At 38.3% G+C, this 25,450-nt stretch overlaps 3 protein-coding genes across 6 annotated transcripts; 1 reads left to right on the top strand and 2 right to left on the bottom strand.

Moving 5' to 3' along the window:
* Nucleotides 1–932: 932 nt before the first annotated feature.
* LOC130424627 (uncharacterized) lies at nucleotides 933–16,152 on the bottom strand. Of its 2 annotated transcripts, none has more exons than XM_056750447.1 (20): nucleotides 15,627–16,152; nucleotides 14,724–15,011; nucleotides 14,328–14,543; nucleotides 14,116–14,210; nucleotides 13,920–13,970; nucleotides 13,407–13,785; nucleotides 13,109–13,285; nucleotides 12,887–12,975; nucleotides 12,360–12,432; nucleotides 11,819–11,913; nucleotides 11,567–11,632; nucleotides 11,068–11,446; nucleotides 10,793–10,969; nucleotides 10,536–10,624; nucleotides 9,489–10,386; nucleotides 9,151–9,245; nucleotides 8,885–8,941; nucleotides 8,369–8,747; nucleotides 8,109–8,285; nucleotides 933–7,995 (listed from the first exon to the last, which is right to left on the bottom strand). In XM_056750447.1, the coding sequence occupies exons 1-20, from the start codon at nucleotides 15,775–15,777 to the stop codon at nucleotides 7,907–7,909; spliced, it is 4,020 nt and encodes a 1,339-aa protein (XP_056606425.1). In that variant the 5' UTR covers nucleotides 15,778–16,152; the 3' UTR covers nucleotides 933–7,906. The 2 variants fall into 2 exon arrangements, with proteins under 2 accessions (XP_056606425.1, XP_056606433.1); XM_056750455.1 differs by having other exon boundaries at nucleotides 11,576–11,632.
* A 1,385-nt stretch (nucleotides 16,153–17,537) lies between these two features.
* LOC130419287 (uncharacterized) lies at nucleotides 17,538–22,532 on the bottom strand. Of its 3 annotated transcripts, none has more exons than XM_056745910.1 (5): nucleotides 22,380–22,532; nucleotides 20,392–20,600; nucleotides 19,954–20,136; nucleotides 19,740–19,817; nucleotides 17,538–18,336 (listed from the first exon to the last, which is right to left on the bottom strand). In XM_056745910.1, exons 2-5 carry the CDS (start codon nucleotides 20,550–20,552, stop codon nucleotides 18,192–18,194), a joined length of 567 nt encoding a protein of 188 aa, XP_056601888.1. In that variant the 5' UTR covers nucleotides 20,553–20,600; nucleotides 22,380–22,532; the 3' UTR covers nucleotides 17,538–18,191. The 3 variants fall into 3 exon arrangements, with proteins under 3 accessions (XP_056601888.1, XP_056601878.1, XP_056601869.1); XM_056745900.1 differs by lacking the exon at nucleotides 22,380–22,532 and adding an exon at nucleotides 21,742–22,349; XM_056745891.1 differs by lacking the exon at nucleotides 22,380–22,532 and adding an exon at nucleotides 21,742–22,348 and having other exon boundaries at nucleotides 20,392–20,647.
* Nucleotides 22,533–22,651: 119 nt separating this feature from the next.
* ppp1r15a (protein phosphatase 1, regulatory subunit 15A) lies at nucleotides 22,652–25,366 on the top strand. The gene is given in 4 exon segments (XM_056745878.1): nucleotides 22,652–22,859; nucleotides 23,724–24,279; nucleotides 24,282–24,599; nucleotides 24,892–25,366. Coding segments are annotated over 3 exon segments (1,074 nt in total). The 5' UTR covers nucleotides 22,652–22,859; nucleotides 23,724–23,739; the 3' UTR covers nucleotides 25,108–25,366.
* The last annotated feature ends 84 nt before the right edge of the window (nucleotides 25,367–25,450 follow it).

The raw sequence follows: 25,450 nt of genomic DNA, 5'->3' as shown, positions 1-25,450 counted from the left end.
TTCATTCCCTGATCGCTTTGGGAGTGTGTACAAGTTTGCAAAGGAAAGCGAATGGCACTCCAGGCCGAGTCTGAAAAGGTTTTTGAACTCAGCTCCCTAGATTTGACTTTAATTCTGGATTGAATATAATGCGTCATGTATATGAATTGTATACCTAGAACGATATGATTATATTTGAAAAATTACCTCAGTGAGAACACTCTGACAATAACCGTCACAGCTCTCTAGATGTTTTTCCTTGGATAAATTTCAGGATAGCAGGCTAAAATCAATAAAAATTATATTGTGAGAAAACAATCAACATTGTGTAATTGTATTTGACACTTGGGTGCTTTCTATCTCTTTGAGCACAAGGGAACAGTATCTGACAGTAATATTCTCTCTTAATTCTCTCCCAAATACACACTACATAATGACATTTTGTAAAGGAGTTTATGATGCAAACTGTTTTTTAGCTAGCCCATTTTTAAAAGTCATGAAATATGCTGTTTTGACAACTTTTTTACATTTTTAAAATGTAACTTAACAGTCACATTATTGGTGCACAAACTCATATGTGTATCAGCAAATTTTAAGTTTTTCTCTCTCCTGCAAACACAACACAATAGTTACACCTTCTTGAATCCTTTAGTGCAAATCCAATAATACAAATCACAAACTAAGACACTCTTACACTTATTTCTTGCTACAATTGTTTAAGAAAATATGGCGCAATATGCACCAAAAGATGTGCGTTCGCAGATGAGTTTTGCCCATCCGCAAATAAGTAAGTAAATTCATGCAATGAGAGTTGCTTATAAAATATTTTCTCACAAATTAAAGGTTTTATTCTTGGACATAGCACAAGCACAAGAACTTAACTACAACTGCTTGAAAAAACAAAAGTAAGAAAAACATGTTTTTTGTTTCTTTATTGTAGGCCTAGTAAAATCATAGTTATAATTTTCATAAGGGATTGACAAGCATACTTGTTTAAACTAAACCAATATACTCTATTAAATAGTTAAAAACTATAGAAAACTGTCCATAACAAAATCTTTTACAATGAAAATATACTTACAGGCTACGAATTTGAAGCGCCAGCTAAGTTGTAATGGTTTGAATGGCCCCACTTTTTAACAAAAGCTTTCGCGCATAGCCGGTGTTGATCTCTCCCAGGTTCGTGAAGCAACAAAATGCGCTGCACAAACTTGAACATTCGAATTGTACTTTTCTGGAACAGTGTTGTAAATTAAATGTAAACATTCGTTTTTAGTTGTCTCATCTTTTGGCAGGGCAAACAAAGAGTCTTCTTTTCGCAAAGAGACACACAGCGTCTCCACGACATGGCTGCTATGAGCTATAATGAGATTTACAAGAACGCCCAATTTACTTGCGTTTAGAATTGGGCGGTCTTAGTCAAGTCATGTTAAGAAGTGAGGTACATTTGCCAGGATTACACGAGGCGTTTCAGGCAGGTCTGGGTGAGCATTTATTTGCTTTTAAATAGAATGCATCTTTTGTTCCGACACTTGAATTTTAGAAATTTTACGTGTCTAATACATGCATGGGCAACTTATAACACACCAAAGACACAGAAAAACACATATTCGCGCCATATGACTCCTTTAATAAAAAGTTTTTAATAAGAATGTGTGAATTTAATGTTAGTGGAATTGAATGCGAAAAATGTACAGGAAATATGGGCTCTATGCATGCAATACTTCCACATTTAACCTTTGGCAGTTTCCAGTTGGGGAGACTTAAAGCGGAGAGAAATGGGGAAACTGAGAAAATAGTTAAATTGAGCAGATGCTACACACAGCAGTGGTATATACTGTACCAGTGGTTCTCAAACTAGGGGCCCCAAGATGGATCCAGGGAGACCACAGATTTTGTGTCATTTTATGAATTATAGAAACTTATCATACATTTTATGAAATCAAACATCAGAAAAATAAGACCTACCAAAATAATAGATGTTCCAGTGTTTGTGTAACTAAATATATTTTTGGTTTAATTCAAATTTAAAGATTACAGTATATGTCTTTATTTGGGGGGTCACAAAGCGATGCACCCTACACAAAGGGGGACCTTTCAATGAAAACGTTTGAGAACCACTTGATTACTAGCTTAACATTAACTGGAAAAACTTTATAACTAGATATTTCTTTTTTATGTATTTCATTGTCTCATTTTAAAATATTGGTCATTAGAAATTTTGAGGATTTGTGAGTAGGGGCCTTGAATAATGTTGAATTCAATGGGAAGTCAAAAAGGTTGAGAACCTCTTATATGTAGAAGTGCTGTTCTACCTTTAGCAGCTGCTAAATTTAACTTTAGAAAAAGTTTGCACAACTTACTTAAATCGACAGCTTTAAAGAAAAGCCTGTTTATGAGTAACTAAACAAAACTTGAGGTGATGTCAGAAAATACAGTTACATTCTATTATTTGCAATTATTATTTACCCTTCGCAAGCAGTTTGACTGACAGGCGATCTGGCCAATCAAAATTGGTTGAAATTATGTGCCCCGTGACTGAAAGACATTTTGTCCGACAAACGAACCAGTCCGACAAACCTTGCGTAGCAGAGGTTTGATGATTTAAATAGCTTTTTTATTATTGTAATAGTAATTGGAGATAAAAAAAATCCCAGCTTTAAACAACGTTTACATTATAAAGATAAACAACAACTAAGAGTCATGATTCTGCCTCATCATGTCATGTCATCTTTTTTAATCTAGTGGCAGGATCTTGACAGAGCCTAATTTTTTGTGTGGAGAGAGACACGTTATTGTTGGTTCATCTTTGGTCTCGTCTTTGGCCCCGCCCCTAAAGATCCTCATTTAGCTTTCCATTAGTGTTTCATTCCCCAAACCTGCCTAGTGTTAATTTACCCCTTGTTAGTCTCCCTATTTAATGCCCTTCTGTTTCCTGTCCTGTGCGGATTTGTGAATTTTTGTGAATATATGGACAAACAGTATGTCAAATGAAAGAACAGTCTCAGCTTTTAAACAAAAGAAACCGTATTCTTCTATCTTCATTTGTTCGTTTTTTATCACTCCGTAGATGTGGGTAGGTTTCTTCAAAAATGCATCACTTTGATTAAACAGCTGAGATAATTAACGTTTTTTGTCAAAGATTCCGCCCAGATTACACCCAGAACAATCATTAAAACCCGCTAAAACATATAGGTTCTAGGTTCTGGGATTCTGTACTTTTTCCCGGTGGTGTGTAATAGCGCCACCTGCTGTACAACAGTACAAACACTGATTGCCGTAATAACTCGTTTTTGGGGGGGAAGCGTTTTTTTAAATGACGAGATAACTCGTCAATGGCGGTGAAAGAGTTAAAGTTGGGTGAAAATGATTAAAAACGCTGGCTTGGACTGGCAACTTTTTTTTAAAATGGCGAAGTGGTTAATGTGAGTTAATGTTTATATATTAGTTACATTCCTGTTTACTCCCCATTAGAGATCTGCGGATAAGATAAAATGTCACCCGCATCCGCTGCTTCAAACAAATTATCCACCCGCCCGGACGTAATTTTCTCTGATATAGATATCCGCACCCGACCCGGACCCGATCGTCATTTAAATTACTCAGTAAATTTTCTAGCACTGTCTTTGTCTGTAAATACTAAAATCTAATATTTCAATTTAGCACACACATGATGTACCATAGAAAAGGTACCAGTCTTATGGCTTTCATATACATACAATGCCTCACAGTCGTTGTATATTGCATACCCAGTACTTGATTCGTCCTTGTTAAAACCACTTCGCTAAAACGCTCCCACACGGTACTTTTCTTTTCTACCTATTTTCTGTTTTTAAATCTCCCTTTTTAAATTTCTCTCGGATCTGTTTTGCCTCCATTTCTGCTTGAAGAAATAGACCGTCGCCACGCGTGCATTTCTTTAAATTACTGCAAATTAGCGCCTGATGAAAAATTCATTTAAAACACATTCGCATTTTTATAGAAATGTTGTTAATATTGTATATGATATCATCCACCCTCTACCCACCCGCAAATAATCTGAATGTATTTTTTATTACCCGACCCACCCGACCCGCGGATCATCCGCAGCGCCCACGGATTAAACCGCCATCCACACATCACTACTCCCCATACTATTAAAGTTATTGGTTGATTGCACTGCTGCCTAAATTTGAGTTTTTCTCCAGTACGAATCCTTGACATAACGAATCCACCCAAATGAACCCAGCAGGCAGCACCTCGGCCTCTACTATGCGGGAGTTGGGCGATTGGTGGCAGTCAACTTCTGCCACGATCCAGATGGGCGACGGCCCATTTCCTCCGCAGGGCGATTGGGCCTTTGCTCTTATACCCAGGCTTCGGCAAAGCCGGCAGTCCAGCCAGCGATTCAGCCTGCCATCCAGCCGGTGACACAGCAGGCAGTCCAGCTGTTGATTCAGCTGGCAGTTCAGCCTGTGGACCAGCCGGCATTCCATCCGGCAGCCAAGCCTTTCTCTGTCAAATCACCTGTCAAAGTCCCCCACCCCCGGACTGAGACTACCCCACCTATCCCCAACTCATTTGGACTCCGAATCCCCCTTCCATGTTTGTTATTTTATTATTCCACCCCAACCCATTTGTAGTTTATTCTTGTCTGAAGTTATTGTTATTTACCATGTTTTGTTGGATGTTGTCTGTTACCCAGTCTGTCTTGTCACGTTAGTCTGCCCCCTTGGTGAATGCCAGGGGGCGTTCATTGAGGGGGGATCTGTCATTATTCTGCCTCATAATGTCATGTCCTTCTTGGTCTAGTGGGAGGATCATGACAGAACCTCCTGTTTTGTATGGAGAGACATGTTATTGTTGATTCTGACATAAAATGCGCTCTCTCTGGTCTCGTCTTTGGCCGTGCCCCTCTCGTATCCTCGTTAAGCTTTCCTTTAGTGTTTTTTCCCCACAACTTCCTAGTGTTAATTTTCCCCTTGTTAGTCTCCCTATTTAATGCCCTTGTGTTTTCTGTCCTGTGCGGATTCGTTTTGCTCTGCTTGCGTTCAAGCTCGTGTCCCTTTACCCTGCCTTGTTGGATTTCGTCCCTTCTTGGAGTTCTTGCTGTCTTTTGGATGTTGCGTTATTATTTAGTCTTGTCTTTGTCATTTTATTAGAAAGTCTAATTATTCTGTTTTATTGTTTTGCCCCATTGTGGGAAGTTTTTTGTTTCATGTTTATATTTTAGTTACATTCCTGTTTGTTGTTTTATACTATTGAAATTATTGGTTGATTTCACTGCTGCCTATGTTTGGGTTTTTCTTCTGTCCGAATCCTTGACATAACGAAACCTGCTGTAATGAACCCAGCAGGCAGCACCTCGGCCTCTACTAGGCAATTAGTCAACTACTGCCACGATCCAGAGGGGCGATGGCCCGTTTCCTCCACAGGGCGATCCGGCCCTCACTGATTATGCCCAGGCATCAGCAAATCCTAGTTTCCTCAGGATGGGAACTCGAGAAAGAAACACAGAAAAAGACAGAAAATAATTAGCGTAGCTGCTGTTCATTACATTCAGGCAAAGATAATCATTTGTATTTAATCTGATGACTGGAATGCAAAAATCAAGACTGTAGTTAGTTTAACCCATTTAACTTCTTTGAACTTCCTAATAGATCCATATCGCTGACCTGAAATAAAACTTGTTTGTTAGCTTAAGATATGACTGAATGTGGGTTTGTCAGGTCCCTCACATTTCACAATAGACAACAGACCCTCAATAACTGTGCCCTCTATCGAGGACGTACTCCAACTGGTGACTAAGGCCGCCGGAGCATTATTGAATATATTTGTGTGTAAAAGTTACAGACATTTAATGTTTAATAAGTAGAATGTGAGTTCAGAGTTGTCTACTGTAATGCTGCTATTACATTGTTTACATTGCACTACAGGGCTGCCATGCATGACTGAACTGTACACACCAGTACTTCTTGTTATCTGCTCTACCGGACTGTTTACACACACATAGCATCATTTGCACTCTATACTGCTCACTTGCACACCAGGAATATTACACTGAATGCTTATTTGCACTAATGGACTACCCTCATAACTGCATTACCTCATCTACTGCACTGTAACTTTTATAACTGCATTACCTCATCTACTGCACTGTAACTTCAATAACTGCACCAACTTCTCTACTGTACTGTAACTCATCTATTGCATTACTGCATCTATTGCATAACTAACTGCATCTACTCATCTAATGCACTATAACTTCAATAACTGCATTAACTCATCTACTGCACTGTAACCTTAATAACCGCATTAACACATCTACTGCACTGTAACTTCAATAACTGCACTAACTCATCTACTGCACTGTAACTTCAATAACTGCATCTACTCATCTATTGCACTATAACTTCAATAACTGCATTAAATCATCTACTGCACTGTAACTTCAATAACTGCATCTACTCATCTACTGCACTGTAACTTCAATAACTGCATCTACTCATCTACTGCACTGTAACTTCAATAACTGCATCTACTCATCTATTGCACTATAACTTCAATATCTGCATCTACTCATCTGTTGCACTATAACTTCAATAACTGCACTAAATTATCTACTGCACTGTAACTTCAATAACTGCATCTACTCATCTATTGCACTGTAACTTTAATAGCTAATGTCTGTAACTTATGCACACTCAAGTCACTTGCACTATTGTATAGTCTATATTATAGTGTACTAGTGTACTAGTATACTATATTGTATAGTCCTAATCTAATCTAATATATGTAATTGTAGTGGAGTAGGCGGCGCGAGACCGTGGTTCGAGGGGCCGCCGGCTGTTATTATTTGTATTAAATATCTATTGTATTTAAATGTCTAATATATGACATATAATATATTAAATGTCAGATAATGGAGGAGCCACCGCCGGCCACCAGGGGGCGGACGGTCGAGCCGTCCACCGAAGCCCCAGGGCCACCGCAAGGCACCCCAAAGGAGAGTACTCCGGCTGGTTGAGGACCGAGCGGCAGCATGTCGGGGAACCGGACTATAATATTTTTTACCTCTCTCCACTCTCTCTTTCCGGTCGCTCTGAGGGCTCCCGTCTCCGTTGTCTCGTCTCGTTGCTGCATACCCCCCACCCCACCCCCCCGAGGGAGGGGGAGGGAGCTTGCAAAGTCGCGGGAGTACCCCCCGGCCTGTGAGGGGTGATGGGGGTATGTAGTAAAGTAGGCGGACGAGACCACGGTTCGAGTCCGGTGAGTAATTGTGAATGAGCGCCAGCTGTGCGCACACCGGGCTCGAATCATGTAGGAGATTGGGAGCATGTAAAAGGAACAAGCGACCGGACCGTCGGAGAGAGAGGACCGGGCCCGAACATGTTTTACGTTTGTATTTACATTTGTATTTATGTTTATGTTATTTCGCCGGCGGTCGTCCGTGAGGGGCCGCCGGCTGTTATTATTTATATTAAAACTTTATTTAAATGTCTTCCGGTTCCCGCCTCCTTCCTTCCATATCTTGAATCCTTCTACACTATTATTTTAGATAAATACGCAAAACCTTTAACTTTAAACCTGCTAAAACTAATCAAACGAATATTTTTTTATAATCGCGTATAATTAGTCTCATTTTATATCTGAAAATAGGCGCCATGACTTTCTCCACTTCAAAGAACATTATATCGTTCAATGCGTTTTAGATTTAAGGGGGCTGAATCGGTCCCTTCATTTTTTAAGGTGGAAATGTGACGTTGTAGCAACGCATAACAGAACTTTAAGGAACACTTCACCAGTTAAGGGTAAATAAGGGTAAATTCTCTCCTCATGCCTTCAGTGTTTGTCAGGTCTTATTGTTGTTTTTTTGTCGTTAACGCTAGAACTTATGCTTTAAAGCTGAAACCTAGCACAGTACCTCAAAGCCACGTAGCCCAGTACCTCAAAACCACGCGTGCTCCAAAATCTCTCCCAGATGGATCCGCTTATCTGGATTCCTCTGAAGACAGGCTTGAATGAAATCGCAGCATTCTGTGCATAAAAGAAAAAACTCTGAATATATTTGACTGTTGCTTTGCACCTGCTCTGCTTGATTGTATTTGTCCAAAATTCTGAATTACAGTTAACCCTGATGCTGATCTCACCTGCAGTCAAGCCGTCTTTGCTCCATTTCTTATTGTTAATCTGTTTGAGGTCCAGACAGCTGGGACATTCTCCACACACAATAGCAAACAGCAGTACACCCAGCGAATACACTGTTGCTGGCTTGCCATGGTACGAGCCCGTTTCAGCATATTCAGGGCAAGTGTATTGCTTTGTGCCTAAAGAAAAGCATGCAAAAAGGTGAACAGAGGCACTATCTGAAAATATCATCTTAGTATTTATGTAAAGTGATAAAACATACCCATATAGCGGTAGTAAGCCGAGCTTTTGAGAAGATCGCCGCACCCAAAGTCGATCAATTTGACCTCCAGGGTGTTTGGGTTGATCAGGAGGTTTTGCTGTTTTATGTCCCTGTGGAAAACTCCCCGTTCGCAGCAAACTTGAGCGGCTTCGGCCGCTTGCCTAAAGATAGTGCGCGCTATGACCTCGGTGACGGTGCCTCCATTGTGCTCCACGAAAGCACCCACATCCTCGCAGGGAGAAGGGAGCTCTAGGACCATGACATACTGCTCCGGATAATCCTGCCAGTCAAGAAGCTGGACGATCAAAGGAACATTATCTCCCTTTCTGGCGAGCAAGTGAAGACCGACCTCTCGAGGGAAAGGTCTAGGATAACCCGGCTAGAATAAAGAGAATTTTATCACGATTAGACGATTGACAAACAAGGATTTAGCTCAGTCTCAAACAAACTTAGGTTTGTGTCCTTAAAAAAAACTATGAAGATGTTTCCAACTGAATAATAACACAAGCTACTTACTATGTAGATATAATTCTGGATTATTCTCTTGGTCTTCTCGACATATTTCACTGCCACCTGATGAACAAAACAAATAATGGATTTGTGTTAGCATTCATCCTGAACAGAACTGTACTATAAGACATTTACAACAGCAAAGAGCATGTTTGGTCTCATTATATCAAGCACTGAAGTCGTGGTCACTGGATACAATAAGGTTTGGAAAGGATAGGGTGAGATATCAAAAAGATGAGCACAAGACAGAAAAAATGAGAAAAAAATCTAACCTTTAAGCCATCCTGCACACGTGTCCCCTCATAGACGGTTCCAAAACCTCCTTGACCCAGCTTACTGCCGATTTCATACTGGCAGCCATTGATTACTGTTAAAAGAGAAATGCAGCAGACATCAAACACCAAACATTAGCAACACTTAAACAAAAACTATTCAACAATATCTGTTGGTAAATATGTTGAAACAAAATGTTTATATTGCTAAGAGTGTGTTAGTGATGCCCTTAATCATGGTGTGAATGAAACACAGCTGTTGACCAATCATAATCAAGGACTCTGACTAAATCTGTTTTGGAAGTTATGTTATGTTGGAATTATGGAAGTAAACTCACCCAGAACGAACATGCTGGATTCCTCATCATCCTCCCGCTTCTCTTCAGACTGACTGCATGAAGTGTGTAACTGACTGTCTGAAGTGTGCAACTGACTGTCTAAAGTGTGTAATTGATTGTCGGAAGTGTGTAACTGACTGTCTGAAGTGTGTAACTGACTGTCTGAAGTGTGTAACTGACTGTATGAAGTGTGTAACTGATTGACAGAAGTGTGTAACTGACTTTCTGAAATGTGTAACTGACTGTCTGAAGTGTGCAACTGACTGTCTAAAGTGTGTAATTGATTGTCGGAAGTGTGTAACTGACTGTCTGAAGTGTGTAACTGACTGTCTGAAGTGTGTAATTGATTGTCGGAAGTGTGTAACTGACTGTCTGAAGTGTGTAACTGACTGTCTGAAGTGTGTAACTGACTGTCTGAAGTGTGTAACTGATTGACAGAAGTGTGTAACTGACTTTCTGAAATGTGTAACTGACTGTCTGAAGTGTGCAACTGACTGTCTAAAGTGTGTAATTGATTGTCGGAAGTGTGTAACTGACTGTCTGAAGTGTGTAACTGACTGTCTGAAGTGTGTAATTGATTGTCGGAAGTGTGTAACTGACTGTCTGAAGTGTGTGACTGCCTGTCTGAAGTGTGTGACTGACTTTCTGAAATGTGTAACTGACTGTCTAAAGTGTGTAACTGACTGTCTATAGTGTGTGACTGCCTGTCTGAAGTGTGTGACTGCCTGTCTGAAGTGTGTGACTGCCTGTCTGAAGTGTGTGACTGATTGTCCGAACAGTGGGGGATAAAAATTTCCGCATGGCCATTGAAGTTAGATCCAGAATCAAGTGGAAACCGAACGACGTCATGTTTTCCAGTGGGGACGGAGGTCTGGCGGCTGTTGGCAGGGTCTAGGTCCTAAAATGAACAGTTACATAAGTGGTGTATTTTCTAAATATATGATACTGACACATACTGACTTGCAAACTTCCAGATTTTTGAATAAACCAACAACAAAAACCAAAACCCTGTTTAGTTGGGTGTCATGTGTATAAACATCTTTGTACCTGAAACCACTTGTGAAAACGGACCCTTTCAAGATCTATTCGTTTCTCTGGATCCTCCTGCAGACAGTCTATAACGAACCGGCAGCATCCTGTTCGGAAAGATGGAAGAGACGATTACTACCATAAACTGTGAGTTGATCAGAAGGTCACTTTAAACTTCACACCTGCTCTCAATCATCATCTTATTCAATTCTTTCATCGAACCACTTGCTGTTTTTTATCATTCAAAACTCCAGTTGGTCTGATGAAGAGCTCACCTTGACTCAAGCCTTCTTTGCTCCAGGTACACTCATTGATCACGAACTTGTCACGTACAGCTGGGAATTTCCCGCACAACAGGACGAACAGCAGCACTCCGAGCGAGTACACAGTCGCCGGCTTTCCATAATATTTGAACAGTTGGAGCCATTCAGGGCAAGTATAGCTCCGTGTGCCTAAAGAAAAGCATCAAAAAATAATGTGATGTCTCAAAAGTGAGCAGAGGCAGAATTTATGTAAACGCCTGTTCATAAAGAAAGGTGATAAAGTATACCCATATAGCTGTTGTAAGGCGAGCTTTTGAGAAGATCGCCGCACCCGAAGTCGATCAATTTGACCTCCAGGGTGTCTGGGTTGATCAGGAGGTTTTCCAATTTTATGTCCCTGTGGAAAACCCCCCGTTTGCAGCAGACTTCAGCGGCTTCGGCCGCTTGCCACAAGATACGCTGCGCTATTTTCTCGGTGACGGTGCCTCCATGATGCTCCACGAAAGCACCCACATCCATACACAGAGAAGGCCGCTCTAGGACCATGATGAAGTGCTCAGGAGTTTCCTGCCAATCCAGAAGCTGGACGATCACAGGAACATATTCTCCCTCACAGGCAAGCAAGTGAAGACCGACCTCTCGAGGAAAAGGTCTAGGATAGCCCGGCTAGAAGAAAGAATTATTATCACAACAAGATGACTGACAGGATTTAGCTCAGTCTCAAACAACCTTAGGTTTGTGTACTTAAAAAACTATGAAGATGTTTGCAATTGAATAGTAACTCACGCTACTTACAATGCTGATATAATCATTTTTTACGAGCGGTCCCTTCCGGACAAATTTCACTGCCACCTGATTAACAAAACAAAAATTGATTTGTTACTGTACTATAATACATTTACAACAGTAAAGAGGATGTTTTGTCAGGTTTTAATGGATCAAGCACTGAAGTCGTGGATACTGGATGCAATAAGTTTTAAAATAAGAAATGACAGTAAGATGAGCACAAGGCTGAAAAAAAAGAGACAAAAATCTAACCTTTAAGATATCATGCAAACGGGTCGCTTTAAAGACGGTTCCAAAACCTCCTTGACCCAGCTTTCCGGCGATCTCATACTGGCAGCCATTGATTTCTGTTAAAAGAGAAATGTAGCAGACATCCCAACAGCAAACCAACATAAGTCATTTAAGATGGATTGTCATTACAGGACTTTAACTGAAGATTATGAGGGCACATGAATTTTAATAAGAGTGACCAACATTGATCAACTATTTACAATAAACTCTCAAATTTTCATGAAAAAATAGGCATTGTAAGTTTTAATTTCACTAGGACTTTAACCTTAAACTAGCTAACAATATCTGTATAAAATTTCAAATATGTAGTTGTTGTTAAAAAAAGTGTAACCTCAATATCGTTGCTGGCAACAATTTATAGAAACAGAATGTTTACATTGCTAAGAGTGTGTTAGTGATGCACTTAATCGTTGTGTGAGTGAAACACAGCTATTGGCCAATCAGAATCAAGGACTCTGACTAAATCTGTTATGTTATGTTGGAATTATGGAAGTAAACTCACCTATTCCGAGTACCCTGGGCTGATCACGGATGCCAGTGTTGAAGGGAAACTGGAGGTCGTCTGAAGAATCATCCTGAAATGAACAGTAATATAAATGGTGTATTGTCCAAGTAATTGTGTATTGTGGTGTGATATAAGCTTTCCTGTAGCTCAGTGGTAAGAGCATTGCGTTAACAACGCAAGGTTCTGTGTTCGATCCCAGGGGATTGCAAATACCAATGTAAAATGTGTAGTATAAAGCATTGTAAGTCGATCGAATAAAAGCGTCTGCTAAATGCATAAATATAAATGATATCATATATGATTTTGACACAAATCGACTTGCCAATTTCCAGATTTTAGAATAAACCAACAACATAAAACACATATCCAGGAAAATTTAAATTAAAATTTTCAACAACTGAAGCCTCTACAGAGAACACGTAGTCAGTTTTCTACTGTATGTGGCTGATGCTCTTTAAACTAAACGGTGACTAATACGAAAACCCTTTTTTTGCTGGTTTTCAACTGTATAAACATCTTCGTACCTGAAACCACTCGTTCTGACAGATCCTTTCCAGATTAATACGTTTCTCTGGATCCTCCTGCAGACAGTCTTCAACCAGACGGCAGCATTCTGTTCAGAAAGAGACGATTATAACCTTAAACTGTGAGTTTATCTGAATGTCACTTTAAACTTCACGCCTACTCCAATTCATCATCTTATTCAATTCTGTAAGTCAAACCACTATCATTCAAGAAGAGCTCACTTTCTGTCAAATAGTCTTTGATCCAGGCCCTCTCATTGATGAAGAACCGATCATTAGAGCTGGGGAATTTTCCGCACAACAAGGCGAACAGCAACACCCCGAGTGAGTACACCGTCGCCGGCTTTCCATGGTACTTGCCCGTTTTAAAAAATTCAGGGCAAACGTATTCTCTTGTGCCTGAGGAAAACAGATTTCATGTCATTTCAATGTTTACATTGCCACTAAAAACAAGCCTAGCACTGAATCTGAATGCTGATCTTGTTTCTACAAAGTATTTATACAAACGTGTCTGACTTACCTGTGAATGTATTGTAGGTCGACTTTTTAAGTAGCTCGCCACACCCGAAGTTGACCAGTTTGACATCGTTCATGTCTGTATTTATAATGAGGTTCTCCAGTGTGATATCACGGTGGAATACTCCCTGTTCACAGCATATGTTGGCAGCTACGGATGCCTGCCATATGATGCGTTTCGCCAACTCCTCGTCGAGCTTTCCGCCTCGGCTCGCGACAAACTTATTCAAACCCTCGCAGGGAGAACGGCGCTCAAGGACCATGATGTAGTGGTCCGAATATTCTACCCAGTCCAAGAGCTGGACAATCTCAAGAATGTTTCCATCATCACAGGCAAGCATTTGAAGAGCCACCTCACGCGGAAGGGGATCAGGATGACCCGGCTAGACGAAAGACAATAGGATCATTACATAGAGTTCTCAGTTACATCTCAGTTTCAGAAAAAGCTGAACACATAGGAATTGTGTGCATGCAAGATAAAACATCTAACATAAGAAGAATAAAAGGTACAACTTACGATGCGGATATAATCCAGATGACTGGATGTGTGCACGTATTTCAGTGCCACCTGATCAATAAAAACAAAAATGATCAATTGGACAAAACAAACATTGAGAAGGTTTATAAAAGAAAAAGTGAGATGTTAAATAGATAAAAGCAGCATGTTTTGAAAACTATTTGCTAGGTAGTAAGGGCGAGTAAAAAAATCAAACCTCCAAGCCATCATGCACACGGGTCCCCACGTAGACGACTGCACGAGTGCTTGCAGCCAGGATTTCACCAACAGCATACAAGCAGGAGTTGATCTCTATTTAAAGATAAATTAAGTTGACATAAAACAATATTTTTCCTTAAATATACTTGTAAAGGTTACCAATGACCATAATTGTATAGGTGTATGTTGTGTTCTGTTGTTGAGACTAACCCTCCATTTTCACACTGGGCGTCTTCGAGTCTTCCAGCTTCTCTTCAGACAGTCTGACTAAAGATTGCTTGATGTCCTCTTCCACGGCCGCCTCGATATGAGCTTGAACCGGCTGAATTTCTTCATCCCGGACCGACTTGCTTGGGACGGGATTCTGAACAACATCGCTGTCTAAATGCAACCGAACCAGAAAGCGGTCAAGGGAATCAGAAAGGCCTGTATGAAAAGATATATGAAGGATAAATGAAAGATAAATGAAGTTGACGTAGAACATCAAGCATTAGTAATACTTCATTCAAACCTATTTTAACAATATTTTATCTTAAATATACTTGTAAAGGTTACTGTTGACCATAATTGTATAGGTGTATGTTGTGCTCTGTTGTTGAGACTAACCCTCCATGTTCACACTGGGCGTCTTCGAGTCTTCCAGCTTCTCTTCAGACAGTCTGACTGAAGTTAGCTGGATGTCCTCTTCCACGGCCGCCTCGATATGAGCTTGAGCCGGCTGGATTTCTTCATCCCGGACCGACTTGCTTTTGACTGGATTCTGAACAGTGTCGCTGTCTAAATCCAACCCATAAAGCAAGCGGTCAACGGAATCAGCAAGATCTGGACCCTCAATGACTGGAGTGTTGAGGATCTCCATGTCACTGAGAGTGAGACCCAGTGCTGAAATCCCTTCTGTAGAGAGAAACCAGATCAAACACAAGATCAATTACAATTCATGAAATAACGAACACTTACATTAAAAATCAGTTATATTGATATCAGGAGATTAAAGTGACAGGAGATTTCTACAGTACACATTTCTCTCAGATTCCCAACAAATTGATCTGTTCATAATTCATCAGCACACGTTTAACATCATACTTTTATCAATACGTTACAATGGGACTATCTGGCAAGCATCATAAATACTAGTTATATATCTATATATACACTAAAACCTTAAACTTAACCATAAATGACAACAAACAGATTACAAACATAGGTGATTTATGCAGTAAACGCATGCTCGACAGGTGTCCTGTTATCATTCTTTAACAATAACTAAGTTTTTTACACTATATAACAGATCATTAGTTGGAATACATTGAAACGGTAACGTTTGATTCAGATACATATTAATATAACACATCTACAGTATGTTTACGTTAATAAACTATTGATTTGTTGTCATAATCCTCCTTAACTTTTCAATGTGGGGTCACGGCTAATGCAAACATAGACAAGACTTCACATAACGTTTAAAAGCATCATTTGACCCTAAACATTTGCGATTATATTATTTTATACCTGCTCTCCGTCTGTGCATTTCTAGGAGTTTTCCGAAACGCACAGGTGAGTGATGGTCGATGTCCGATGGTGCAGCTGTACATTGGCCGTACAAGCCGCTCCGATCGACAACGCCGTCAGTTTTCACGCTTTTACCAAATATCTGACCCATAACGCTGAAGTAAACACAAAAGCTGAACAACCGTAATCGTGAGAAAAGCAGAATGATCAGTAAACAGCAAACGGACTAGTTTTAACAGCAAAGTTTAGATGGGACGCCGAGATATCATTGTGACGTCATATAAGAACGTTTGTAATGTGTGTCAGTTGCTATGACTGCATGTTTTGATGAGTTAGGGATGGTACTGAACTTTTATTTAATTGTACTTGGATTTGATTATTAAATGTTTTGATATTAACCTGTTAATTACAGGTGTGCCGAATGTTGACACCCGACAGATTACGCCTCCCCTTATTTTAGTAGGGAACGGAGGGTCATAATTTGTCAGGACTCATTTTTCGTCTCAACAACTGACAAACATTTTGCGTGTACCCTATGCCGCCTCTCTAAATGTCAACAAACAGTCAGTCATTTTAAGAGATTGAATGTCGTGTGTGAATTATTTATTGCATTTAATACACTGTATTAGTTATTTAATAAAGTGCGTTTAAGGACTCGTGTCTGTTTTTTAGTAACTGTACTAACCGTTGCCCGCCATGTCCGCCATTTTGTCCACAATATTTTCAGAGCAAAAGGAGACGCAGGACGTCGTCCACACATTTGCTCTGCAGTGAGCAGCAGATTGTTTTTTGGCAAACTTTGTCTAAAACATGTTCAGTCTGACTTTAAAACTTTTTGTCTTTCTCAATCATTTACTCTCAACTGTACTTCATTTTCTTTACTACAAATGGTTTCACTGCATTATTGTTAGGTAATATTTACTGTGTGGAGACATCCTACACACAAACACACACACACACTTGTATATATGTGCTTTATGTGGTAACTATTAAAGAAAACTTTTTTTAAATCAACATTTAGGTTGTTTTTAAGCAATTTAGTTTAGGAGGACACACTAAACTATGTTTACGTTGTTACACACAAATCATTACACAGATTTGTAAACCAAACTCGTAAAGCATGTAATACAAGCACACAGCACACACAATTTCTTTTTTTATTTAGTTCAACACACAATCATGCTTGAGGCATGCCTTTGTTTTTCATCTTTTACTTTTGAAAACTTTGCCATTTAAGATGTTGTGTAAAAACCTTTTCACACTTATAACTGTGCTGTTGCTGTGTATACAACACCACAACAGTCTCTTGCTCGTGTGATATTATGTTAGAATTAACTGCACAGTATCACCCCATTTCTTTCACAGTCTTTTAATTTGAAAGATACTTCTTTTTATACAGACTCTGCCAACAAATGCAAATAATATATTTGAATTATTGCCCTTTTTTTACATAAACAAAATATTTGAGCTCTGGGCCCTATTCTGATTGAGGTAGGCTACTGTTCTGCTTGAGTTTTTTTTATTTCTATCTAGAAATACAAAAACTGTCGATAAAATCGCTCTCATGTTTGTCTCAAAAAATGCATTCTAAAATATGCATGAACTGACATTAACACTATCAAACTGAAGAGCAGCCAAAACAATCCTGCTGAAAAAACAACAGAACCCTGCCCAAAACACTAAAGAACATTTTATGGATTCAGTGGTTACAATGGGAAATGTATTGTTTTAATAGACACTATATTGGTGTCAACTGGTGTGAGATGGATTGGCACTTGCCCAGACACAGCCCTAACTGCTAGACAGATGATATAGAGAAAATGTGTGAGAAGTGGTCATTGGTTGATAAACAGACAAACAACAGGATAAACAACTCATGCAACAGCATAAAACATTCGGTCATGTAGGAACTGTATGAAAAGAATATTACTTTATTTTCTTCAAAACAACCACCAGCTTTACACAGTTTATACAAGGAATGTTATAATATAAAATATGAACCAAACCTGTTTTTATGTTCTTTATACCAGAAAAAATATAAATATAAACTGTTTTAGACAGATAACCCAATAAAATTATTCTCTGTGCATAATAGAGTCCCGCATGGATTGTGTATTTTTGTAGACTAACTAGAGCTTTACAGGATTTGCCAGGATTTTCTCTTGTGCTGTTTTAGAAAACCCCACACAGCCTCTATGAGGCACATTTCCTTAAGAAATTAATACAAAGAAAACAATGTTCAGACTGTAAACTGTTGTTTGGACAATTAACTTTATGCGACTTTAATATAAAAATAAGAATAGATTGAACAAAAAAGGCAACATTTTATTGTGTTCATTCAATCATTGCATTTTTGCATACAGTGCAATTACATGCTCTGAAAGAAACTTAAAATGTCTTATGTAATATTTATTTGATGTAGCTTTCAATCACAGTGCAAACATGCTTTGGTTCATAACTAAATTTGCTGTCAACCGGCTTTGAAGCATGTGAAGTCTGATATGAGTTGTGTTTAGCACACAGCCAGGGGTGAGTTAATGATATGAGATTATTAATGGTTTGCTGTTAGCGATGAAGCTCCTTCCTCTTTCTGCTGCCTTCTCTGATCCTCTGCATCCTATAGGTTTTCCGAGCCAGCTCTCGTTCTTTTTCCTGCACCTCCGTGTCATCCAGCACCTCAAGACTGGGAATTTGACTGATCACATACTCCCTGTTATCAACACATTGAATTAGTGATTAAAATGAATTGGGTATATCGACCTAGGCTAGATATTCAAACGATGCATTATTTAAACTACACTATGATGTTTGGTGTGCCTATGGAAGCAAATAAGAGACGTAATGTTTTGAAATTTAACGGTCTATGAATACTTGATTTTGAATTATTTTACTTTGGAAACCATGTATCTGAATTTATTTGTTTCGAATTTACCTCTATGAAATTTAAATATGAAAATTCTTGATTTCCAATTGAAAAACCTGAATTTAATGCTCACAAATTCAGATACAAAAATAAAACTTACAGTATTTCAGATAAAATACATTCAGATTGATCAAATTTGATTGCTCTTATTCAGATCTCAAATTTCAAGTTAATACTTTTCAAAGAAAACATATGTCTAATTCGACTGCTCAAATTCAGATCGAAAAATTCAAGTTAAATATTCACATGGTAACATCCAGGCTACCCAGGATAGGAAAAACAGTTGAGCCCAGAGCCCGTCTGTAATTGAACCGAACCATTGAACCGATACAATGAACCGAACCAATGAACCGACGTCGGGCGGCCTATCAGAGCACGACAACCTGACTGTCTGTCATGATCCAAGAAGAGGTCAAGGCACGGATATTAAACCAGTTAAGAAGATGACTTCTATTGAAAACGAAGGCGCTCCGGTAAGTTTGCTGTTTATGTACAATCAGACTCTACAGAACAAAAGTATGTTGTTGCTAATTATTTTTTGGAACTATTATTATTATTATTTTTCGACGTCGGTTCGGTTCATTGTATCGGTTCAATGGTTCGGTTCAATTGCAGACGGGCTCTGGGCTCAACTGTTTTTCCTATCCTGGGTAGCCTGGATGTTACCATGTGAATATTTAACTTGAATTTTTCGGTCTGAATTTGAGCAGTCGAATTAGACATATGTTTTCTTTGAAAAGTATTAACTTGAAATTTGAAATCTGAATAAGAGCAATCAAATTTGATCAATCTGAATGTATTTTATCTGAAATTCTCTAAGTTGTTTTTTTTGTATCTGAATTTGTGAGCATTAAATTCAGGTTTTCAAATTGGAAATCAAGAATTTTCATATTTAAATTTCATAGAGGTAAATTCGAAACAAATAAATTCAGATACATGGTTTCCAAAGTAAAATAATTCAAAATCAAGTATTCATAGACCGTTAAATTTCAAAACATTATGTCTCTTATTTGCTTCCATATGTGCCATATTAATTCACTTGCAGTTCACTTATTCAGCAAGATTTCAATGTCAACTTTAGCAAAACATGTCCACTAGATGGTAGTATATATTTCGGAGTGCAACAATACAAATGTAGCCTATGATTTATCATTGAAACAGACCAAAATGCTTAATGGGTTCTGTCTTACCTGTAATCGACATACTGGGTAAAACTCCCTCCATTAAAATAACTGGGTGCTGCTTCATTGTTCATCATGCCAAGAAATCTTTAATGAAGTATGCAATTAACAAACAATCAGCATATACAGACTAATGTACAGTATGCATTCTCCATGAATAGACGCTCTTTCTTGGGTAAAAGAGATCTATGGATGCCTTAATTTTCCCAAAAATGGCATTCACCTGATATTTGGAAATTTGTAGCAGATCTCCTCTACAATAATGGGAAGGTTGCTGATTTTGTTCTTGTTGAGCCATAAGGTGGTGAGGCTGGGCATATAGGGAAATTTGACATGCGAATTATAGTTGTTGCAGTCCAGGATGAGTGTGCTGAGCTTTTCCAGACCCCCCAAAAGAGCCGGATTTCGTTAACAGTCTAGTTAAGGGCAAAAACTTTGGACTTGAAATGCAGAAGACCGTGTCTATGTTCTTTACTCTATACTTGTAAACTATTTTTATTAATTTTCATTCAATCTCCTCATGTGATTTAACCTCTGGAATAAAAGAAACCTAAACTAATCTTAGAGATTAAAACATGTAATTATTTCCACAACAATGTCTCTTAAGCAGTCCTACACACGTCAACACCTACAATGTTGAATTTTTTTTTAAAAAGGATACTCCTCCAGCAAATTGTAACTGAGGTCCAGAACCTCTAGGGTGTCCTGTTGTTGAAGGATAGTGTCGTAAGGAATCTCAGAGAGGTTCTGGTAGGCAAAGGAGAGTCTCTGGAGACCCAGCTCCACAGCAGGACCCCCAGGTGCCAGAGACCCCGTGTCCATGATGCTGCTCTCACACTCCTCAGTATGGTCAGCAACTCACCACCACGGCTTCAGGACACATGATTTGATCAATATATTACTGATCTGTTAAAAAGCTAAAGAAAAGTTAAAATGGTACATCAATGGCTATCTGGATATTTTTGAGGTAGATTTCTTCTATATACATGCAGTGGCAACACTCTTTTAAGAGCAGAAAAGCAAGCCACCTGAAATATGTCACTTTAGAGCGATGTTTTTTTTGAAAATATGACAGATGTCACATTTTTCTAAACTAGATGAGCACAGTGAACCTGATGCTTCAGGTCTCAAAATAAATAAATTTAAGGTCAGCTATATAAAATAGAACAACAGCTATACTTCAGATAATCACTTGCAAAACCTAGAGTTGTTATTTATTTCTCTTTCGTGTCGTTTCTGTGGTGTTGTCTTTGTGTTTCTTTTCTAAATATATCGGCTGTAATTTTACAGTAATTTTAATTTCTTTTATTTACAGATTTTTCATGTATACTGACCAAAAAGTGTAATTTTATGATTTCAATTTACAAATTTTCTCATATTTTTGGTAATACAGTCAAAACTGTCAAATTACATAAAAAAAGATTTACAGTACAAAAGCAAAAAAGTTCAAATTTACAGGATTTTTATTTTATTTTAAATGAACGTTTCTGCCGCCACAGCTGCCCGAAAATGTCAGTGATTTTTTACAGTATATTTGCAAAATAAATTAAAACTATAGATGCAAATATAACATCAAATAAAACTATAGCTAATATTCATCAAATCTTAATTAGATGCTTACAATTAAACAAACAATATGTTTGCCATTTAAACACGAGAAACAACTGAGTCCACTGCTTTGTTACAGACACAACATTAAATCATTTAAGCAAACATTTTTTAACAGGAAATTCTCAAAGCATTGTTTACCAACTTTTCTGTATGCATTAATAATCAGATTCCCCTAGACAAAATTCCTTTCTGTTTAGAAGAAATACCTACAGTAATCAAAAAGCGAATGTGGAATTTCAGTGGATGTGAAAACTGTGTACACATTACAGAATACACACGTACACAATCGACTCATTTACTGAAGAAATGTAATGAAGCCCTCAGCGCAGTATCTTTTCAACGCAGTTTCAAGTGCTGTTTGAAATCCCCAAATATATTAATATTTTATCTCGATACTCACCAGGACCTCTCCAGCAGGATCTGTACCGAGTATGCGTGCATATGACCCACTTTGAAAAACTAAAATAGTTTCTTTCATGGATGGAAATGGGATCACAAGATGGGATAATCACATTTTCTGTTAACCCTTTACAAGTCTTGTGGTCGTAATGTCAGAAACAGTAGGCTACAAAATAGGTCATATATATGATTTATGTTTAATATTGAAGGGTTGACACAAATGACTATTCTTTTCTTCGTGTCTTTTTTTAAATCTGTCTTTTTAATTGACTTGCTACTTACTTATTTGTTTAATATTTCACTAGGCTACATTGTAAGACTTCAGCCTGCTCCCAAAATATTTTACATTTAATCTGAGCCAAGAAAGTGAAGCTATAATTCAAAAATCATTGTGTATTTAACAGATGACATGGAGAATTTTAGTTAAAATATATTTGTAAACAATTTAAGTTAATGTCTCTTTTAATATGAAATGGTTAACTATAGTCCTTGGTCAACAAGGACTGATCAATTAAACATTTAACCAAGAATTAAGAGTATGTGGTTGTCTTGAATCAAACAGTACAACACCATTGCAACAAGCATTAGTCCAATAGGTATGTTGTTGTTTTTTTTATATAAAAACTACACAAAAAGCACCTTTGATTTCGCTTTGTATTTTTCTGTTTACAATCTACGGCTGAATGTTTTGTTCTGGACTTTTTGTTTCCATGACGCAATCCATCCTCAACCAGATTTTCGTGTTCCTGCCCCTCCCACCACCACATGCGTTTCTCGAAACGTAACGAAGCAGCGGCTACGTGCTTTCCCAGGCGTCTACCAGACGTGACCCAAGCGAAAGTACCGCCTCCAAATATAACGTCATCACGGTCTATATAAGCGCTGGCCGTCAAACGTACGAGCATTTCTACTTACAACACACAACAATGACATATACGAAATGAACACCGAGCGAGAGACGTTTATGAACAAAGCGAAAATGGAGTTTATGTTTGGAAGCGAGTGTAAATCGTCGTATTTCACAAACAGTGTTGCTGAGAACGTGGGACAATTTAATACCGGAGAACAATACCTTCACTGGAGCGATTGCCAAGCGACCGGCTGACCAAACACGAACAGGTAAGACATGTTATTGTCTATACTTCAGTGTTTTGAGTGGATTTTTATTTTAGGTAATGAAAGCCAAACGATAGTTTATCTGTATAAACGCACCATTACCGTGACACTACGTCGAAAAATATCGCGACGCCGTGTCGAAGAATCACCAAAAATACCAGCTAAAAATATCACGTTGCGTGGTTACGTTATGCGTCATAGTATCACGTAACAACAACACAATGACATCTCCACTAATAATACTTCAATTCAAGTTTATATTTTATTATAAATCTATAAATAGTTTGGTTCCAAAATGAGAAAACTCACATTTTTTTAAAAATCATGTTTTATTGTGCATTGCATTTAATATCAATTAAACCGCAGTTGGTTTGTTTTGATTTGAGCCATAATAACAAAATATACCGCTATAACACAACAAAACGCAATAAAAACATAACAAAATAAAATATGATTTTTGATTTTTTTTAACGTACTTATTTTTGAACCAAACTATACATATTTAATTATTTATTTTATTTATTTACATGTATATGAAAACACGTATACATATTTGTTTATATACATACACTAGTATTTACTGTAGAAAACTATTAAAAGTTCCACATACTGAATGCAAAAAATGATAGTACACTAGTACAGAATCTACAAAATTTTCCATTTACTATAGTTTAATATAGAACGCTAAATCATTTTTATTTGGGATTGTTGGGTATAGTGGAACAATTAAAACGATTGAATTTTATACATTTAATTGAATTTAAATTCTAAATCGGTTGTTTTGTCCATGTGGTCAAGGTGTATATGGATTTGATGCCTTGTTCACCGTTCAATATTTATATTTATGACCTTTGTTTCACGTTTCAGAGTGAGAGTGACAACCATGGCACCATTCACCATTTCTCCACATCATTCACTGTCATATCAGTGTCATCTACCTCAGACGGCTCCATGCCAGCGATCCAAGATGAGTTTAGAGTTGTCATCGAACACGACAGGAACACCTAAAGATCTACGTCTCAGTGCTTATCGGAGAATGTCCGTCTCCCTCACGCTACTGAAAATCAGACTGCATCTGTGGCAGGTCATCCAGAGAGTTCAGAACTGCTTTATGAGTGTGATCGAGCTTTTCGGCTCCAACATGTTTTTATTAACTTATGTGGGAAAGAACACCGCCATGATGGGCGAGTTGAAAAAGAACAGTGTTGTGGAGGCCCAGGAGAGGCCTGGTGTGGAAATCATGAGTGGGAGGCTGGGATCGGTCGAGTTGGATAAGGAGATAAAGGATTCAGAGATGGAGCTAGAGGATGAAGAGTTGACCACGCCTGCTGAAAGGCAGGAATGGTCAATGGATGATTCTGAGGAAGAGGAGGAGGATGAAGGCCAGCTCTCAGAATGGGAGTCTGAAGAAGAGGATGATGATGAGAAGAAGAGGAGGAAGATAATGAAGAACAAACTCCACATGAGGAAACAGAATGTGATGTGGATTCAGAATGGTCAGATGATGATGATGATGATGATAAAGATTCTGAAACGTCAACAGAGAGCCTTGAGCTTTGGGAATCCTTCTTTAAGAGCAGTGACCCCTACAACCCTCTGAGCTTCTCCTCCTGCACGGCATCTCGAACAAACACCTCTAGCACAACCCAGAACCAGCTGACACCGAGCTCTGAAATCAAACAAACCGAGCCTACACGAGATACAAATGAAGAAGAGCATTATCCAAAGCCAAGCACAAAGAAGGTAAAGATTTAATGTTAAACTTGACCTTTTAAAAGACAATACATTACATTGATTCATTTGGCAGACTGGCCAATAAGTGTCTGACCCTTAAAACACAAAAAAGAAGAGATTTTGAAATAAGAGATTAAAAACACTGAACATTGACCTTCCATGTCAACTGATGGCCATAAAATTTCTCAGGTTGATTTGTTGTAGATGTGACTCATGCAAACGAGGTTATGCTGGTCAGGTTTTGAATATAAACGATTCTTTGTACTCTTGACAAAGTAACCCAACCCTTTCTTTGTTTTAGGTGCGTTTCAATGACAAGGTAACCGTACGCCCTCTAGTGGCTTGGAGTTTTGCTGGCAGAGCAGCTCGGGATGGTTCTTGTTGGATGCAGATGGCTAGAGACCGAGAGCGGTTTAGGAGAAGAGTGGAGAGTGTTGACAACATCATCACACCCTGCCTTACACCTGCACACAGAACCGGCGTATGGGAGAGACTTCAGAAAAAAACGTCTTCATAATCCTCCCGCTTTATTTATTATTGCTATAACAATATTGTCTAGCAGTTCACTGTATGTTTGACAGAACTCTGTATGGTCTAATTGATGGTGCTTTAAATCTTCAAAGTTTTACTGTTATTTTAATGTATTTTTTTAAGTTGTTTTTCATTTTATTTATTCATTCATATTGTGTTCTACTAGAAATCAGTGTAAAAGTCTTAATACACTGAATATGTTGTGTACCAGCTGACTCAATTATAAAACCTTTTTTAACATTTAATGCTTTGTTTATTTTAGCTACTTTATACAAATTAAACTTCCAGCACAAAGGAGGACTTTATAAACTGTAATTTTATGCTGTTGC

Source organism: Triplophysa dalaica, chromosome 1 (genome assembly GCF_015846415.1).
Source record: "Triplophysa dalaica isolate WHDGS20190420 chromosome 1, ASM1584641v1, whole genome shotgun sequence".
Classification (NCBI taxonomy): Eukaryota; Metazoa; Chordata; class Actinopteri; order Cypriniformes; family Nemacheilidae; genus Triplophysa; species Triplophysa dalaica.
Note: the sequence above shows the minus strand (reverse complement) of the source record. Positions and strands in the feature narration are given on the sequence as shown.

What these genes read in the sequence shown, in the direction of transcription:
- LOC130419287 (XM_056745910.1), bottom strand. Translation starts at nt 20,552, where the DNA reads ATGGACACGGGGTCTCTGGCACCTGGGGGTCCTGCTGTGGAGCTGGGT. An exon ending in AGTTACAATTTGCTGGAGGA is followed by an intron (nt 20,137 to 20,391) that starts GTATCCTTTTTA and finishes AGACTGTTAACG; the next exon opens with AAATCCGGCTCTTTTGGGGG. An exon ending in TACAAATTTCCAAATATCAG is followed by an intron (nt 19,818 to 19,953) that starts GTGAATGCCATT and finishes ACTTCATTAAAG; the next exon opens with ATTTCTTGGCATGATGAACA.
- LOC130424627 (XM_056750447.1), bottom strand. Translation starts at nt 15,777, where the DNA reads ATGGGTCAGATATTTGGTAAAAGCGTGAAAACTGACGGCGTTGTCGAT. An exon ending in GCCCAGGGTACTCGGAATAG is followed by an intron (nt 11,914 to 12,359) that starts GTGAGTTTACTT and finishes CTCTTTTAACAG; the next exon opens with AAATCAATGGCTGCCAGTAT. An exon ending in GGCTTACTACCGCTATATGG is followed by an intron (nt 8,286 to 8,368) that starts GTATGTTTTATC and finishes GCTTTTCTTTAG; the next exon opens with GCACAAAGCAATACACTTGC.